The sequence below is a fragment of the Callorhinchus milii genome, unplaced genomic scaffold, assembly GCF_018977255.1.
Source record: "Callorhinchus milii isolate IMCB2004 unplaced genomic scaffold, IMCB_Cmil_1.0 Scaffold26, whole genome shotgun sequence".
Classification (NCBI taxonomy): domain Eukaryota; kingdom Metazoa; phylum Chordata; class Chondrichthyes; order Chimaeriformes; family Callorhinchidae; genus Callorhinchus; species Callorhinchus milii.
In genome coordinates this window covers 7,161,827-7,182,108 of record NW_024704767.1, presented here as the reverse complement: position 1 = coordinate 7,182,108, position 20,282 = coordinate 7,161,827, and the positions used below count along the sequence as shown (strand labels likewise).

The 20,282-nt window shown below is 39.0% G+C and overlaps 1 protein-coding gene across 1 annotated transcript; it reads right to left on the bottom strand.

The window, feature by feature from the left end:
* Positions 1–1,397: 1,397 nt before the first annotated feature.
* Positions 1,398–20,268, bottom strand: ireb2 (iron-responsive element binding protein 2). The gene is made up of 22 exons (XM_007908022.2): positions 20,194–20,268; positions 15,806–15,898; positions 14,090–14,255; positions 13,254–13,391; positions 12,610–12,834; positions 12,201–12,270; positions 11,710–11,893; positions 10,387–10,526; positions 10,117–10,288; positions 9,917–10,017; positions 9,115–9,231; positions 8,358–8,517; positions 7,197–7,332; positions 6,782–6,866; positions 6,055–6,211; positions 5,834–5,958; positions 5,541–5,645; positions 5,020–5,162; positions 4,549–4,696; positions 4,334–4,456; positions 4,039–4,224; positions 1,398–3,285 (listed from the first exon to the last, which is right to left on the bottom strand). Exons 1-22 carry the CDS (start codon positions 20,210–20,212, stop codon positions 3,175–3,177), a joined length of 2,904 nt encoding a protein of 967 aa, XP_007906213.1. The 5' UTR covers positions 20,213–20,268; the 3' UTR covers positions 1,398–3,174.
* Between the last annotated feature and the right edge of the window lie 14 nt (positions 20,269–20,282).

Sequence of the window (20,282 nt, the reverse complement as noted above, 5' to 3'; positions counted from 1 at the left end):
TCATTATCGTGACAAGATACTGTTGCAGACTTCTCTAATGATAGTGTTCTGATGCCATCTGCTGGTGATGGAATCGAGTGGCAATTATGAGGAAGAATTTTGAAATTCATGGTGCCTATAACATCAACACTAACTTTAGATGAAAGTGTTATAATAGTGTAGTAGTGAGTGCTGTAATGAAGGATATATGAAACTGTATCACAGCCAGTGCATTATATTGAAGTTGGGCTAGTGTTAGGGAGTTAGTGTTTCGTGTTATAATAAGAAAGTATGCTATAATGGACAATATACAACAATATGCTATAATGCACTTCTTAAAAAATACTTGTTAAAAACTTTGTTACACTTGCTGGTACCCTCCTTAATTCCAACACACCTTCAGTACAACACACCCACTGTAAACACCTGATCATAACACTTATAATAACAATACTAATCCTTGCAATAATAATCTAGACGTCTCAAAGTGCTTCACAGAATATACTGTAAAATTAATTTACTGTATATTTGTGGGCGAAACGAGGCAGCCAATTGTGCACAGCAGTGTCTCACAAACAGTCATGGATTGAGTAACCAAATTATTATTTTATTTCTTGAGGAATTATTATAGGCGCGTGGAGTAAGGAAATTTGCCCAGTGTTTCGCCCTGCCGGGAATCGAACCCAGGTCACTCACTTACGAAGCAAGTGCTCTTAACTACTGAGCTACAGGATTCCACTTATTCAACTTATTTTTGAACAATTTAATGTAAACAAAATCATTATTACACTCTTCAAATAGGTGTTGAAAGAAGCCTTCAATATTTTCCCTTTCAATAAACAAATACAAATTCTGTTCTTGGAACAGACATTATCCACAGTCGTTACCTAACAGAGATGGCCTCTTAAAGTGGTCTTCATTCAGTAGTCATCTAGAATTTAGACGTTTCCACAGTCATCCTTCTTAAACTTAATAGTTGCAAGTTTTTAATATTAATCCTTTCATTTGATTCAGCATCAGCATCTTATGTCAAAATATCTCAACATGATTCATTATTTGTCTCAAGTGCAATAAACATAAATTTCTAGGTGAACACAACAGTAAATTCATACATAGCAATGACCCACAAATAGCCTTGAAGAGAATGACCAATTTGTTACCTGGAAGGATTGTTCACCTCAACACTGGGACAAACTCCATTTTCTGCAAAGTGCCATGGGATCATGAGCATTCATCTGACCAGGCAGCTGGTTTTGAAATCTCATCTAAAAGACAGCAACACTCATCGAGCCCTGCATTAAAACGTAGAGGCAAGAGTGCTACAAACTGAGCCAACCTTCACGTATGTTGGATTTGTTACAAGCCAAAGAAAATTGCATTACCCTCCTCTTTAGCAGAGTGAAGACGACAAAGATGAGTCGATTTTAAGGTTCAGTTTATTTATTCTCATAACCTATTAAAAAATGTACAGTTTATCAGTAACATATGGTAAAATCATCACGGAAAGACATTTGTCTCCAACACTTATTATACAATACCAAACATTCAAAAGCTTAAAACTGCAGTATAGTTTTTGTTTGCCTTTGTAGACGACAATAAGAAACAAGCTGTGAATTTCCAATGGGGGGGGATGGGAAGAGAATTTAAAACTGCTTACAGAAAGAATGAAGAAACAAAGGTGAACAGGTGTCAACTGAAACTCCCCATCTTAAATTAATATGCAGGCCATTCAATGATGATGGCAGCCAGGAATTTAACTAATCAGCATGCACATTATTAGACAATGAATCAGGAATTGCAATGACTGAGGATGGGAAGCTGTTTGTATATTTGGCATATCTATAAATACAGTATAAAATATATACTGCCCAGACTTGCAAAGGCAGAGGACTTTGAACTGGTGGCTGAAGAGCCTTCAGTCTCTGCCCCCATCCACTGGAACTCTATCCCAGACCCACTGCCTTGCCCCCTCCCTTGCCTCCTTCAAGACCCTCCTCTTCGACCGTGCTTTTGGTTACCCTCCTACCCCTACCCTCCCCACCCTCCACGCCTCCTGATCCCAACCAGCTCGGATGTGGATCCCTGACCAGCACCTTAGGACGTCATCCTGTTGTGAAAAGCTCTATACAAATGTTATTTGTTGTTGCAAAGGAAAAAAAGGCAACTTACCAAGACTTATTTGTGATGGGTACCATGTCTAAACAAATACCTTCAGTGATATTTATTGTAGTGACTTTCTTCTGAAGAAACCAGACAGGTTTTCTGCACTGCTTTCACCATTTTGTGCTTTTAAGCAGAATGCCTTTCTCTAAGGTTAAAGAGTGGTCTTCTCTGCAAATACCAAAGGGAACTGGAGGTTTTCACATGCAAATTAAACCAGTGGTTATGTCCCATGCTCCAGGATTACACTAATTCAAATTAAGTAGCTTGGACTGTATAGTGTGGTATAGAGGAAGCCTAAATAGATAAGTGTTAACCTATTTAAAAATGTACAGATTTATCAGTAATGTTATATGGCAAAATCATCACGGAAAGATGTTTCCGTAAGTTAACGCTGGCTGAGTAGCAGAGACGTTGGTCCAGAGAGCATGATTTCACAACACTTTCTTCCTATTTAGAACCTTAAATTTGTGATTTGTAGGCAGCCTTAATACACAGCATTTCCAAACACTTCTTTAATTTTACATTGAGTAAACTATTTACACCAAATTGGAAAGGTTGAAAAAGAGTTTTAAATTTGGACCCTCCGATTCTGAAACAGGCCTACGTGGACTAACAAAAAGTATGTCTTGCAGCTTTAAAGTCTTTACGCATAGAAAAGGCAGAAGTGAAGTAAATGGGCAATTCTGTCAGTGGTTGACTTTCTCATCTGTATGTTCATGAATAGGTTGTTTTCTGGCACATTATGTATAAGGTTAAATTACAAACAAAAGTATGAAAAACAAACAACAGTGATTATAAATTCAAATAAAGCAAGCATACTTGCAAGTCAAGGCCTTCACATTCACAGCAGGCCTCTGTAGTGCAAGCTGACAGTTTTTAAGATCAAATAAAAACAGTACAACTAGCATGGAAGGCCAACAGCAATATCCACTCACTACTCCATAAATGTTGCATCCAGTAAGGTTGCTTGTGGACGGTAACAAGGACAGTTATATGACACTGGTGGATGAAATCCGAAGACGTTAGCAGCTGTTATACCATCTTTCGAGCAACATAGTTCAAAATACCACTGTGCTTGTAAAAGGTGACCTCCATGTTATTTTCAAACATAGCTACAGCTTTGAATGTCTTTCCTGCACTTGTCTGTAAAAGAGAAATTGTAAAATTTTTTGTTGAAAACGTGTATCTAGAACACTAAAACCAATATTGATTAAGATATCAAAACTTCAAAACACTGTTACTGAATTTATTTATTCTTCAAAAAAAAGTTATACAAATAGTCAAGAACTAAGTTAAAGTATATCCTTCAGAACTTGTAGGCAGTAGCTTGCTATCAACTGGGCACACTTCCAGTTACCCTACAGTAGAACCCCTTTAAAATGCATTCGATAGTGGTTCATAAAATCCCAACGTGCCTTATAATGGGCGTGATTGCTGATCAGCACTTCCGCATTCACCGTGCTGGACCAAACTGGCGAGAACATGATTTGAAGTGAGTCGACTGGTCCAAAAACAGTAATACTGACTAAACGTGGAAGGATTATTTTGTAGATGTTTGCTATGGCAACATTCTTCCAAATAGGGCATGTGTGAATCGGGATGTACACTGTATCCCTTGCTGGAGCTTCCACAGCTTCCCAAGAGGGGACATGCTGTTTGGATCAATATACCCAAAGAGTGAAGATTGTACTATACAGACAATCTCATGTTCTCTGCAACATAATTGTCAATAATAAAGCTTGCAAAGGAACACAGAAAAAGATCACAATGGACGATAAATATGTTCTTAATAAAAAAAAGGGTCTACTTCTGGTGTGTGGAGGTCAAAATAATTAAAATTACAAACAGTAAATTCTATAATTATAATATAGGATGTGTAAGATTTTGTATTCCTACCATTACATCTATTATTGTTCCAGGAGACAGATCTTGGGGAAGCTTGATGGTGTATTGTTCCTTCCCAGTAAGACCGAGTACTTCTGCATTTTCCCCTGGGAGGAACTGAAGAGGAATGACGCCCATACCAACTAGATGGTTTTTGTGTATCTTTTCATAACTCTCTGCCAAGATAGCTTTCACACCCTGGAACAGAATGGTATCACAGTAAGAAAGAGTTCATGAACCAGCCCACCAATTTAGTTAAACTTGTCCTTTAGAGAATCCATACAAAGCAAAAAAAAAAACTCCTTACCAGCAAATATGGTCCTTTAGCAGCCCAGTCTCTTGAATTGCCCAAACCATACTTTTTTCCAGCCAAAATTATCAGTGGAAAGCCCTCTCTGTGGTAGCGTTCTGCTGCATCAAAAACATCGAGCTATAAAGCAGAGAAGTTAGACAGCTTTATTCAATGGAAATACTATTAAACCACATTTAAGTTTTAATCCATTCATGGCAACAAGTACTCACAGTTTGTCCAGATGGGAAGTATATAGTTTTAGGTCCGGTTTTCCCAATAAACTTGTTCACAAGTCTAATGTTTGCGAAGGTTCCTCTCGTCATCACAGCATCATTACCCCTTCGTGCTCCATAAGAATTAAACTCACGAGGTGTGAGACTAAACAAAACACAACCAACACAATAAGTTACTCTTTGGGCTTTTTTGTCAAATTTGATTCATAAGAACATTACTTGGGTGAAGGTCTTGGAAGCGTTTTACAAAGACACAGAGTCCGGGAGAGAGATTCGTTTTTGCATAAAGTCAAATTATTTGTAGTTTGGTTATGCAAAATGGAGTGGTCCCAATTAGTGCTAGGGCGTTGCGACACCCTCCCGATGTGAAAGGCGCTATACAAATGTAATTTTGTTGTTGTAGTGTGGATAATTGACACTACAGCTTAATTGTAAAGCTCGCTGTGATTTAAAATCCACATCACTTACCCTTTGCTTGTCAGGTATCTAGCAGCAGCACTGTTACGGGCTATACTGCCTGCAGGAGATATGTGGTCTGTTGTAACAGAATCTCCCAAATGGAGCAAGACATGAGCATTTTCAATGGACTGAAGGGGGCTGGGTTCTTTGGTCTAAATAGAATATAAATATAAAGTTAGATTTTTTTTACTGGAGTTGTGAAGGTTTTCAAGCATTATGAGAGGATAAAATGTGAATTATTTTCACTGCTTGAGAGAGCAGAAATGTAAGAAAGTGATAAAAATCAGGATGGAGGTTGGCAAACATTTCTTTATACATAGATTTGAAAAGGGAAATAGAAAGGTGCTTCAATAAAATGTTGAAGGGGAGGGATCAGGAGACTGGAGTTAGATGAGTTGGGCTCATGTGAAGAGAAACTCCAACTCAGTCATAGTGCGTTTAATCTCCAGCTCCAACGTTCATTCAATGCAATGGAGCATTTTGTAAAAGAAGAAAATGAACAGCAACGACAATAAGTAGATTTTACTCACAAATGTATCAAAAAATGAAGGACATCTGATGTACGTTGATTTTGAATCCCACGGGTACAAATCTGACTCAGGAGCATCCAAGGCATTCCAGCGTTTATTTCCTTTCTGTGGGGGAAAAAAACATGAAACAGCAGATCATGTCTTTTGAATTACAACCTCTTAACAAAATCCTAAAGAGATTCAGCAAAATCTAAAACCAAAAAATAAAATAACAATGGTGATTTAACAACACTGAGCTTCTCGCTCATGTAATTTATGTATCCTGGACACCAACAATTCAGTGAATTACCAACCTCCATTTTTTCTCTCAGCTCTTTAAACATGGAAGGAATCACTTGCTGTTCTTCCACTTGCTGGATCTCTTCTCTACTGGGCCAAATATCACACAGGTAGATTTCTTTTCCTTTTGAATTGACACCTTAAAATAATGTGGAAATATTACTTACATTTTTAAAATGCATTAGAAGTACTGAACGTTTGGAAAAAAAATCCATAAAATAACCTAAAAGCTTACCTAAAGGTTCACTTTCGAAATCTATGTTAATCGTGCCAGCTATGGCATATGCTACAACAAGTGGAGGAGAAGCGAGGTAGTTGGCACAAACACAGTCACAGAGGCGGCCCTCAAAGTTTTTGTTTCCAGATAAAACTCCACATGCAACCAATTCACCCTGCACCAGAATCAGGAAAAAAAGGTAGTAAAATCCATCAAACACACAACTTTCTTCCAACAATGAAGGCAAAATCTAGCTCAAAGCTACAATCAGAGGTCTGTGCATTCCATCCAGTCCCAAATAACTGCTTTAAAATTACACAGCATCAATGTTCTCCCTTGGTACCTTTTAATTAAGTATTATCACAACAGCACGACAAGCACCTTCCAACAACATCCTACAAACATTTTTTTCTAAATACTTCTATTAGTGACTCACATTTTATAATACAACAGTTTTTAAAATAGTGTCATGTAGGTTTTTAAGTTAGGTTTCGAATAAACATAAAGTTCACAACAGTTATATACAGAATACAATACAAATACAGAAGATAATAATCCTCATATTTGATAATATATAATAATTCTTGCATTTGATATTAGTGCCTTATCACGTCTTCGGGACGTCTCAAAGCACTTCACAGGATGTATTGTAAAGTGTAGTGACTGTGTATTTCGTGGGCGAAATCTGTACCTTTCCTATGTTCATTTAAAAATCCCCTAACAGAGTAAGAAAACATCTGGTTACCTTTTTGATACCAGCAACAACAGAGTCAGGCAAAGGGGCAGTATTCCCAACACATGTTGCACAGCCGTACCCAATAACTTCAAATCTGTTTTTCCAAAGATAGAGATGCAAGATTTTAACATACATTTCCTCTTGCTACAATTTAACTTGTGCTCAATAATATTTGTAAACATATTCCTATTATTGAAACAAGTGCACTTCTAAATGCAAAAATTATACGAATACTGCAATGCAATGTTAAAATAGATTATTGTTTGCAAAGCAACAGGCCAATATTACATTTAAATTGACTTCAATAAACTAAATTAAATCTGAAGCTGCTTTTATATATAATGCTTATTTTATATTACACTGCAAGCTGCACGACTTGAGTGTCATTTTTAGTGCACCAGAGTTTAAAAGTAAAAGTACTTACCCCAGAGTGTGGAGATAAGGCAGCACACAGCTGGCATTTAAGTAATAGGTCACCATTCCACTTCCAGGAGACAGACTGGTTTTAATATAAGGTTTAACACACAGGCCAGCTTCAATAGCCTTTTTAGCCAGCAAGCCTAATGGGAATATGTAAAAAAAAATTCTAGTCAACTTGTCTCAATACATAGAACAAAGTAAATCATCCAAGCGGAATGTACCAGTGATGGCCCCTGTAGTAGACAACATCCATTTCCACATCCATTTGTCTAATGGCTATGGTTTCACAGCCAGATACCCTCACAAACCTCACTCAAATAGCTGTTTTTATGTGTAAATTTGACAATCAGCATTGGCAGATTATTCAACTGTAAAATGCACACAAACAGAATACCAGCAAGGTTACTGGACAGCAAGCAGGAGCAACAACTCTGGTGGAGTTTTTCTCCGTCTTGAGCCAATTATGACAATTGCATCATCCTTGCTCGTCTCCAGGTTTAAAATAATCCAGCAGAGCAGTTTGGGGGAGAGCACCTTTATGGCTCAACTACTCAGTTGACAAAGGGCTGAGGAATCAGAGTGGTTGATAAAGTGACTATTCTGGGTGCAAAAACATCCTTCCCAATAATGTCACAGGATTTAAACCAGGGTTCCAGAAGTCAAACTAATGTAACACATCATCAAATTGCTTAAACAGGATCAAAGCTAGAATTGTACTTTAATAATAATAACTACTCACATTTGATACAGCGCCTTATCACACATTCAAGGCATCTCAAAGCGCTTCACAGAATACACTGTAAAGTGAATTATGTATTTTGTGGGTGAAACTTGTCAGCCAATTGCGCACTGCAGTGTCCCACTAACAGTCGTGGATTGAGTGACCAAATGAATAATTAAGTAAAAATTTTTTTGAAGGGATTATTACCCTCGGAAAAGCGATCCACCAATCGACTAACAACCGGGTTCCTGCTTAAGGTTAGTTAAGCAGAGGTGTGTGGAGTAAGAAAACCTGCCTACCATTTCACCCTGCCCGGGAATCGAACCCAGGTCCTCTCGCTTGCAAGGCGAGTGCTCTAACCAATACATTACAGGTCTCCACATAAGGAGCAAAACTGACCAATGGAAAACAAATTTGAATGGGCTAATTATTAATGCACCTTACCTGCCCCCAACATGACAGATGGATTACAATTATTTGTACAGCTTATTACAGCTGCTATGACAACAGAACCATGGGAAAGCTTATAATCTTTTCCTTCATACTTAATATCAACAGTGTCCTTTTGCTTCTCTGGAGGAATTTGAAATCCTTTAAAACCAACCTGCAAAACAAAAATTAAAATCCATTTAAGAAAACCGTAACTTTAAATGAAAGAACTCTACATATAATTGCTGTTCTCCAATTTTCTTTCATTACTTTCTTCCTTCGATGACCCTCCTGATTACCCAACGTGAAAGGCGCTATACAAATGCAATTTTATTGTTGTCATTCCTTGACTTTCCTCAGCTTAACACATCCTGGTACAGCACGGGTCTGTTTATGGCATTATCATATTGTGACATAGTAAAGCACGTTATATAGCTTCTAGCTGTAACTGGTGAGCTTCTTGTGCATCGGTACAGAGGGCCTTCTGGAATCACTAAAAACACTTGCGATTTTATGGATCCAAACCGCCACATTATAGGATCCAATTGTATTTTAAGGCTTTCAGTTTGCCTCCCTATTGCTTTTGAATTAAATAAACCAGTCCAATATTAAAGGTTGCTGAGCAACTGGCAACCATACAAATACAATCTAAAATAAATGCATTTCTAAAGGATTATAATTGTGTTTTTACACAAGAATGTATGACAGAATACATGTCATGCACAACGCAAGATCTGCACAAGCAAGGACTTTATTTATTTTAGTTACTCACCTTTTCATTCAGGCTGTTTTGGAAATCTTTCTTCATGTCAGTTACTACTACTCTATCCTGAGGTCGTTTTGGACCACTTACATATGGTGCAATAGAAGACAGATTTAATTCTATGACCTGAGCAAAGATACACAAGGCATTAATATACAAGGCATTCTATCCATCATCAACAATATTCTATCAACTGATTAGCATTTTAAAAAATCTAACATATTAACTAACATTCCACCCATGGAGATATAGAATAAAGCTAAGGGGCTAGCTATTCTTTAATCGTTTTTGAAGGGGAAATAAATTCTGTTAATGTGTCCAACAATCCCAAACCACTAGGAAGATATCCAAACATCTGGTGTCACCTTTTAACCCACATTTTACATTTAGAAACAGTCCTTGGTCAACGTGCAAAATACATTTTGTGCATACTACTGCCGCTGAGAAATCATGAAGTTGTGTGCTGATCATATGAACGAACAGTCTCGCATCCCCAATCACATGATACGATCAGGAGCTCTATCCCTAAGATGCCTCTAATCATTAAGCATAAGTTAATGATTAAACACAGAGGTTCATTCACTTTTTAAACTTTAAAAAAAATCCCACTGTGCTCAAAAACGGCAGATTTTTACATTCAAACCAAAAACTAGCTCTGCCAGATTTGTATTCCATAATTGTCTGAACCAAGATTACATTTGTATATGTAGAAAAGAATTTTACACCATTCAAAACAGTCTACCATTCATTCCCTTCATAGGATCAAAAATGCCCTCATTTGGTTCAAAACAGTACAGCTCGTTTACGCTACCTGAGAATAATCAGGGTCTTGAGAGGAATTGTCATAATTTCTGAACAATTTCACAGCTTTTAAATAGGTTTCCACAGATTCAAGTTTCGCTTCACCATAGCCTATTTTTTTTAATAAAAGAAAAAGGTTTACATGTACACAAACAGAATTAGAAAAGTTTGAAACAAATTGTTCTAAGAATTTTAATACTGCCTCCTTACCTGTACATTTTAAATGCCTCAAAGTAACATCATCAACCGGGAAAAAGCTCACAGTAGCACCATATTCAGGACACATATTTGCTATAGTTGTTCGGTCTGCTACAGACAATTGCGACACCCCTGAGCCAAAGAATTCTACAAATTTTCCAGAAACTCCCACTTGTCGAAGTTGCTGCAGAACAATGAAGAAAATTAATCCAATTCTGTCTAGTCCTCTTTTACAAAAATGTTTACAGATAAAAGATTTTCCAAGAGAATTTTCTCCCTTACCTTTGTAATGCTTAAAACAACATCTATAGAAGTTGCCAGTGGATTAATGATCCCTACCAGTTTACACCCAACTACTTGAGGTAATGTGAGAGTGACTGGCTGGCCAAGCATAACTGCTTCACTTTCGATTCCGCCGACACCTAGAAAATAAAACATCATCATATGAAGAAGCAACTTCATTCTCTTTCTATGAAAATTCTTTCTTTGCTTGGGTGCCCAGCCAACAGTATCAAGCGCTTTGAGACGTTCTCTTGATGTGAAATGCACATATACATAAACTGTATTGCACTAGGAATTAATACATTATTTTGAGCCCTATTACAGAAGAAATGTCAGAGATGGAGTGAGTCCAGTACTGATTCACTAGGCTGATGCCAGGTTCAAGACAACAACAAAAACTTGCATTTACTTAGCACCCTTCACAGTATAGTATCTCAGAGTGCAACACATATGAGGCTGGAAAAACATCAACCTCTCTTTTTCCCCCCCACTGCAGACAAGATTAGAAGGGGATATGATTGAGGTGTTTAACCTTCTGAAAAGGCTTGACAGTATAAAATGGTAAAACTAGTCTCTTTACTTGGGGAAATCTGTGACAAAGGGCACAGTCTCAAGGTTGTTGTACAGAAAATTGGGGGAGAGATTAGAAGGAATGTTTATATATTGATAGGATTTAGAATGCTTAACCAAAAGTAGCTACTGATTTAATAGATTAAAAAGCAAACCAGATAAGCATCTGGGCAGAAAAATATCAAATAATAATCCTTGCATTTGATATTGTGCCTTATCACATTGTCGAGACATCTTAAAGCACTTCACAGGATACACTGTAAAGTGGATTTACTGTGTATTTTGTGAGCAAACTGCAGCATTTTGTGAGCACATGCACAGCAATGTCCCACAAACAGCTAGAGTGAGTGATCCAGTTTTATTTGGGGGATTTGGTTTAACGTCTCATCTGGATGGCACAGCACATCCGACAATGCAACACACTCCCAGTATTGCATTACCGTAAGCTTAGGCTGTGTGATTACAAGTCCGGGAGTGGAACCCACAACCTTCTGACTCAGAGGCGAGAAGGCCACCACTGTGCCAGGCTGATATCCAGGATATTAGGGGAGAGCTTGATTAATTTAAAAAATTTGGGGGGGAAAAAAAATAGGAAGTAGTAGCACAGACACTTTTGGGAGGTACCGTGACATTTTTTTTCTATTTTAGAACATCATTTTCAAAGGATTTGGATTTCAAATTCATGACAAACTGAATATAAAATTGTGACAAAACTTAAAAATGAAAGATTAGTGAACAACCTTGCTGACTTACCCCACCCTAGGATTCCAAGACCGTTCACCATCGTCGTGTGAGAATCTGTGCCCACCACACTGTCAGGGAAGAAAACTCCACCCAGATCAAACACAACGCGAGACAGGTATTCTAAATTGACTTGATGCACGAGTCCACTTCCTGGAGGCACCACAGTCACATTCTGAAACACTTTAGAACTCCACTTCATCGAACAGAGTGGGGTTAGAAGGGAAAAAGAAAAACGTATGTGAAACCACACAATACAAACTGTCCTTATTTAATCACAATTATAATCTTTAATGTAGTTGTATGATCACAGGATTAGTGTGTAAAGAAGCATTCTGGGGCTGCAATTTGTAACATACAAATTACTTAATTCCAGAAACACATGTAACAACAAGAATTCAGTGAATGTGAAACTTGAAACAAGGTTACCTTGAGAGTTTCATAATGAGCTCATTTAAAATGTCATTTTTTTAAAAAAAATCTATATTTAAAGCAACAGATACCTTGAAAAACTGCAACCTCTCCTTATTTCTGTTGAATTCCATTTCTTGACTCCTTAGTACGTTTTCTGGTCTGTAGACAAAAATGATTGTAGTAAGAAAAATAACTGTTTTCAAATATTAAATTCTAAAGCATTTTTTGAATACACTGGTTTTAAGAATAATAATATTCTGCACAAACTTTAATAGTTCCAAAAATATGAAGTCAGTGAGATACATTTCCAATTATTTTGCCTATATTCACCTACAACTTCTTTCTCCCATTCCACCCCTCCAAAAAATAAAATCTTTCATGACAATGAAATGATTCTAAACTACCATTCTCAACCTCGATAGTGTAACCATATCTAGACTAATTTGGAAACAGCTGATCATTCAACATGGGAATGTCTCCAAGAAGAAAATTTCGTACTCTGCCACAGGCTGTAAGTGGAAGGGACAAAGCAATGGCGTATTCTCGATCTGCGCAGACTGTTTTCTTAAGCTGGACGCAGAACCTGCTTCGCTCTGGCATGGACTTGAACAGGCACCATAGCCTCTACACGGAGACGTTTTAGAATGTAGCTTTCCACCATTTGACCTTGTTCCTGCACCAGAAGCATCACCTCCGCCAGGGTTGGGAGCATTTTGTATTGCGCTGTCAAAACCAAAGTTGTATGATTACCTACTGACCAAATGAGAAATTTACAATGGCTATCAATTTTACATACTTTACAAACTACAATGGCTACATTTTGAATTATTTGTACATTTTAACCACAATGTAGATAAAGCTTAATTTTAAATCGACAGGCATTTTCTTTTCTTCTCTGAAAATGCAGCAGACTGAGTTTACAACTTAACTGAATAAAGAATATATTTTATTAGCAGCAGTATTTAATAGGTATATTATGTGCCCTTTAGCAGAGAAGACTTTAGCAATGAAACCTCTTCCTCAAATATTTGCAGAAGTAAATAGATTACAATCGATCACATTAATGACTACTGCACACAATAAATGTCCAGAAAATGTAAAGCAACTATCAACATGATCTTTCAAATGAATAATTTCCTTGCCTTTTACTGTAATCTATCTGCAGTGAATGGTCAACAATCAGATCAGTTGGACAGACAGGATTCACTTTGGCAGGATCCCCCCCAAGCTTCTTCACTGCTTCCCTCATGGCCGCAAAATCCACCACAGCTGGAATGCCACTGAAATAAAATGAACAACGGTGAGAAAAAGCAACTTTTCTCATCTTTCAGTGAAGCAATTCCTCGCTCCCGATATACACACAATTTTGACATTGTCGTGAAACACTAGGAAATATAAAAAATTATTTGACATTTTTACACTTAATGTGAAGCTGAACACAATAATAATAATAATCCTTGCATTTGATATAGCGCTTTTCACGTCTTCTAGACGTCTCAAAGCGCTTCACAGAATACTGTAAAGTGAATTGACTGTATATTTGTGGGTGAAACGCAGCAGCCAATTGCGCATAGCAGTGTCCCACAAACAGGGATTATTATACAACAACAACAAGATTTCATTTATAGAGCACCTTTCACATCGGGAGGACGTCCCAAGGCGCTGGACAGTTGGGTCGAGACCCGAGCAGGGGGAAAATGGTCAGGGGGAGGGAAGGGAGGGAGTGAGGAGGGGGGTAGAGAGTTGAGAGGGGAGCTGAAGGCACGGTTGAAGAGAAAGATCTTGAGACCGGCCTTGAAGGAGGAAAGGGAGGAAGCAAGGCGAAGGCACTGGGGGATGGAGTTCCAGAGCCATAATGATTCCAGAGCCAGAAACATAATAATTATTATTAGTAGTATAAATACCCTTTACCTTCACATCAACATAACTATAAAGTAAACATAAACCTCAATTTTCTATCAATAGAGTTATGTCTCACGTGAAATCTTGGAGGAGAACCCGTGCCGGCCAGAAAGGTACATCAGCATTGTTCTGCTGGTTTTTCCAATCAAGGATATTGAGAGCATCTTCTTTTTTTATGTGGAACCCATCACAATTCCGCACAGCAGCCTCAAACAGTACACGAATGGAGTAAGGTAACAACTCTTTTTTTTGAGGGTGGGGGAGAGGGAAGAGGAAAGAGGGAAAAGGTACAATAAGTTAATGTTCACTTTTAATTCAAGTAACAGATGAGTTTGTTCAGCACCCAAACTCTTGCTGAATTATCTTTCACTTAACTGAGAACAATGTAGTTACTGTTCATAAAAATGTTGGGCCACAATTACATGAAGAGTTGTGTAACAATAATAATAATCTCTGCATTTGATTTAGCGCCTTATCATGTCTTCGAGATGTCTCAAAGCTCTTCACAGAATATACTGTAAAGTGAATTGACTGTGGGTGAAACGCGGCAGCCAAATGCACACAGCAGGGTCCCAAAAACAGTCGTGGATAATAACTAAATTATTATTTAAATTTTTAAAAAAATGGAATTAATACCCCCGGAAAAGCAATCTGCCAATCGACTAGGAGGAAGTGTGCATTGCAATTTGTATGAAACAGCACTTTGTCTATTCATTCCTATTAATAAAGAAAAACATAATTCTGTAGAATCTTCCACCTTAGCTTTTAGGGATTAGCTTTAAAGGGCTGTGTGACTTTTGCTGCATTCAGCCTTTAGGCCAGCCTAATGGCAGTTCTGTCATCACGGTTGAATGAGCAACAAGTCTCATATTTCAAAGAAAACCAACTAAGCTAGTTTTGACAGCAGATACCTATTTACCACAACCAGTTACAACCTTTGCTCTCAATAGCTGTCATCGACAATGTAGTTTTGAGCATATCATAACCATAACAATATGCACCAAAGTCATATGTCCTGCAAACAAAAATCTGTATTAATCTTTACCCAACTATCTGATTAGCTAAATAATGGTAATGGGAGAAAAGATGCCAGATATTCATTCGTTGTATGTCAATTTTCCTGATCTTATTTCTTCTTCTAAATGTTATGTCGCTCTATGTGTAGGGATTAACTGTCAGATAACTTTCTAAAGCAAAGTTGATTGTAAACAAAGGCACAACAAAGCATAGTTTTCATACTCTCATAATTAATGGCATAAAATTGGTTCAAAATTCGTATTTGTGAATTTGAATACAACTTGAAACTATTTTCATAGAAATATGCAACTGTACATTTACTATAAATATAAGACTCACCAAAATCGACCCAATCTAGGAAGTTTGGGTAATAAAAGCGACATAGCTGTTACATTGTCGAAGGTGAAATTAGTTTCCAAACTAAAATAACACAGGTACTTCAAGGAAAACTGAAATTTAGCATTACTAGATAAAAACTGCAACATAAATATTTGACTTTCATCTAATATCACTTGGAATCAATAACATTGTTTGAATTATTTTTGTGGCATCTAGCACAAGAGATGAGACACGAGAGATTATGTCTATAGGGAAAAGAAAACAAGACGACCTCCGTAAATGAATAAAAACTGTCACATCATTCTGATTAAGATCCAAATTAGTGTTGTAAAATCATTTGCAGGACACAGTGCATACATCTGTCTCTCTCATTCCGTTCTATTTCTCATCCCAAATTAAAACAATGTTCAAAAACATGCCATCTTAAGCATCTTACCATATCTGTGGTCTTCAAGTTTAAGAATATTAAAATATTTTTTGTCTGGACGATCTTCAGTCAATGGCTCAATTAGATGCGAGAAGGGGTGTTCTAGAATTAACAAAAAAATTAAGTACATGACAAGGAACTACAATTAGACAGCATAAACTATTTAACTTTAAGCAGATGGATTTATTTAAACTATTTATGCATCATTGGTCGAGCGCTGACGAATGCTTAGCTAAAGTTTAAAAGTGATGTAACATCAACATTCTAGAACTGCACAGTAAGCATTGAACTTCAGTATTTGGTGACGTGATAAGGACCACACAAAACCAAGCAAACCGATATAAATACTTAGCTAAATCCAGAACAGGAGGGAAAATGTCATATTGGTGTAGTAACCACAAATAACATGTTTATTGGACCTCTCTTTCTTTCTACAACAACAACAAAATTACATTTATAGAGCATCTTTTACGTCGGGAGGACATCCCAAGGCGCTGGACAGTCAGGGATCAGGACCCGAGCATGGGGGAGGGGTGGGGGAGGGGTGAGGGAAGTCAGAGAGGTGGAAGGGCGACTGAAGCCACGATCGAAGAGAAGGGTCTTGAGACCGACCTTGAAGGATGCAAGGGAGGAAGCGAGGCGAAGGGACTGTAGGATGGAGTTCCAGAGTGTGGGGGCAGAGAGGCTGAAAGCCCGGCCACCGATGGTAAGACAGAAGACATGGAGCAGGCCGGAGCCCGCTGAATGGAGGGAGCGGGCAGGTTGGTAGGGAGTCAGCAGGTCAGAGGGGTAGGAGGGGGCAAGGTCATGGATGGCCTTGAGAGTGAGGATGAGGATCTTGAATTTGATCCTCTGTGGGATGGGGAGTCAGTGGAGTTGGGCGAGGGTGGGAGTGGTGGGGTCATGGAGCCTGGTGCACGAGAGTACACCAGCTGCAGGGTTTTGGATGATCTGCAGCGTGTGAAGGGAAGTGTTGGGAAGGCCGAAGAGGAGAGAGTTTCCCTAATCGAGCCTTGATGTGATGAATGTGTGGGTGAGGGTTTCAGCAGCCTGAGCAGTGGCGTTGTCTGGCAATATTGAGAGATGGTGGTAGGCAATGCCAGTCATGGCGCGGATGGTGGTGGGGGAGGAAGAAAGGACACTTTAGGGTCAAACAAGACACCCAGGTTCCTGACTGGCTTAGTGAGACTGAGTGTGCAGCCGTGCAGGCTGATGGTGCCAGCGCCCGAGATGCGGAGGCACTGGTGAGAGCCATTCAGGAGGGCCTCGGTCTTGCTGATGTTCAGTTGGAGAAAGCTGTCCCTCCTCCAGGACTTGATGTCAGACAGGCAGTCGGTCAGGACACCAGTAGTCCTGGAGTTGAGGGTGGAGGCAGAGAGATAGAGTTGGGTGTCATCCGCATACATGTGGAAATTTACCTGTTCTAACCTGTTTTCGTACTTAGTCTAGTTTTATTTCTTCACACTTAGAAAATGTGTATGATTATTATTAAGCATAGACGATAAAAGCCAAATTGCAGGCAATAAAATGCAAGGGAGGTGTCAAATATACTCCTCGTCACTTATCAGCTAATTAGCTTGAATACGCGGCAATGCTTCTGATAAATAGCTCTAGAAAATTTGACACCAATTTGAAGTTTTACAGACCACACCCTTTATCAATGGAGCCAGAATTTCACACAACAGAACTGCACTGGACAGATATAGTATCAGTAACACAAAATTGTGATGCTCTCTACAGTTAACCAGCCTGACACACACCATCTCGATTCAGCTAAAGAATCTTTATTTGCGTGAGATGCAAGAGGATCACCAGGACACATGCTCTAACAAATGCATTCAAGCAAATGAGAGGGTTAGAGGGAATAGCAGAAAAAATGTTTGTTAGAAATATCTACTTGACAAGACAAGGTGCTTATTTTCAAAATAAGAAATCAGTTTGACCAACAACGTTTAGACCCTTCAAAGCCCATGGGCTTGCTGGGGTATGCTGAAGACAGATGAATGGAATAAAGTAGAGGAGGGAAAATATTAGCTGGGATTCCTGCATCTGATCCCCATCTAGCAAACGCTGCTAGAAAAGTTGTGTGGACTTCAGCTTTAAGTAAAATCAACTGTCTCAGTATTTTGCCCCATTTCTGAGATCTCTACGTGTCCAATAGAACTGGTGTTACCTATGGCCATATAGACCTTGGAATTTACATAAATGGTACAAATGAACGTAATGTTCCAAGACATTTAATAATAATCCTTGCATTTGATATAGTGCCTTATCATGGCGTTGAGATGCCTCAAACGCTTCAGAATATACCGTAAAGTGAATTGATTATATTTTGTGGGCAAAATAATTTTGTGGGCAAAATTTTTTGCTACATGATACAGAAATCCTTTTCTTTTCCAGGCTAACTATTTTTTCTTGGAACAATCTACAATGTACAAGGACACATTTCATGTTAGAAGTAAACTTCAGCAAGTCAAATGAGTCTATGCTAGAGATTTTCAATTCTGGAAAATGCATTCAGCATCAAGCATTAAGCATGTCAGAGCTACTTATAGCACTTGTTAGGTGCAAAGTCAAGCTTTGCCAATTCACCACAACATACATTTATCTCAATCCCAGAATAGCAGTGAATAACTATTGTCCTGATGACTATTGCCCAGCTGCTTGACTCAAATAACATGAGCTACAAGTCTTACTTATCCACTCTACCAAAGCGTCAACTTGGCACAATTGAGGACCTGCTCACCCCTGACATTTAAAAACCAACAGCACAACAGAGAGAGATTATCCCAGGTCCTAGTTATCCCAGGTAACCAACAATCCTCCAGATAAATTGCTTATCCAATTGTCCATAGGACATTGCTTCGTGTAAATTGGCTATAAATACAGTGACTAGCATTAATGAAAGCAAAGCACTTTGAGACATTATCAGTGTTATATCAAATGGAAGTATTATAATAAACATTTTCTGAATGTCACCACTCCCTCAACACTGTAGCAATCCCTCAACACTGCACAAGAGTGCATTCATCCAACTTTACAGCAATTACTTGCAGAGCATTTTGAGCTGTTGGCAATAATAATTCTTGCATTTGATATAGCACCTTATCACGTCTTCAACACGTCTCAAAGCACTTCACAGGATATACTGTAAAGTGGATTGATTGTGTATTTTGAGGGCAAAAATATAAAAATACTGAATGCAAGGTTTCAGAAATAGTTGATGAACTGTCAACTACATCATTTTGCAACAGGAAACAGGAATCATTTTTGTACAATAAATGTTCCTGAAGTGGGTAACCTGTGAGAAAGGGTAACTTGGGAGAAATAAATCGGACCAACAACAGCAACAAGAGTGCATTTGCCTTAGCGCCTTTCACGTCGGGAGGACGTCCCACCACCCATCATGATATTTGAAGTTTCACATTGTTTTACACCTTTCCAGATGAGTGCACAAGTGGGTATAAACATTTTGTGAAAACATCTGATCAAGTGCCAGTCACACTCGTCGGGAGATGCGGTTAATGTATAACTGCAGAGTCGCTCGGCGACACTGGAAAAAATGTTGGCTCGAAACTCAGATGCAAAAAAAATAAATAAATATGAATCATACGGTAAAACAGTGCAGAACCCTCTGGGTTATCAGCATTCACATGACAGCCGCTATCAGACAGGTTAAAAAAAACACACAAAAACAAAAAAAACGCCCCACACGATTGCATAAGACGCAATTTTATTTTCGTTATCCTCGTGTGTTGGTTTGTTGGTTGGTTTCGTTTGTTTGGTTTGGTTTGGTTTAAAAAAAAAGTCGAGGCTTTTACCTTTCAATCCCAAATGTGTAAATCAAGACTTGCATCCCGAGGCGGCTTTTTATGTTTCTATTTTGCATTTTATATCTGTACCGTTTAAGGTGTAATTAAGCGCGAGGCAAAAAGACCCTCTGGTTTTTTTTTTACATTTTGATTTTAAAAAAAAGTTAAGCGAAAGGATCGTCGGTTTGAAAGTAAACAACGATCGCAGTGGACGGTGAGGAGAGAGGAGGGGAGAGGAGGGGAGGGGAGGCTGCACGGTCCGGGGCCACAGTACACTCAGTGTCACTGTCCTTCACCGCCCCCCTCCCCCCTCACCTGGTGCCTGTGCTGTTTAAAGCCCGGCCTCACAACAACAACAACAGCAGCAGCACCACCACCACCACCAACCGCCGCCTCGGCTCCACAGTGAGTCAGCGACTCGAGTCCCGGACACCGGGATAAACACGATTTACCCCCTCCCCCTCACTCACCCCGTAACCCAACCCAACCCAACCGCGCCGCCGGGTGTTGGTGTTCACGCTCACCCAAGGCCCTGACTTCACTCGGGTCGAGTCGGGGTAAAGACTCGAGCCCGTTCTCGCTTACCTGTGGGCCCCTCCGCCATCGCTGCGTCTCAGGGAAGCACGGACGCTCCCCAGGCCACGCCCACCTCCACCCCACCGGCCCGCCCTCGC

What these genes read in the sequence shown, in the direction of transcription:
- ireb2 (XM_007908022.2), bottom strand. An exon ending in CCTTATCTCCACACTCTGGG is followed by an intron (nt 6,867 to 7,196) that starts GTAAGTACTTTT and finishes TTGGAAAAACAG; the next exon opens with ATTTGAAGTTATTGGGTACG. An exon ending in AGCTGAGAGAAAAAATGGAG is followed by an intron (nt 5,646 to 5,833) that starts GTTGGTAATTCA and finishes TTTCCCCCACAG; the next exon opens with AAAGGAAATAAACGCTGGAA.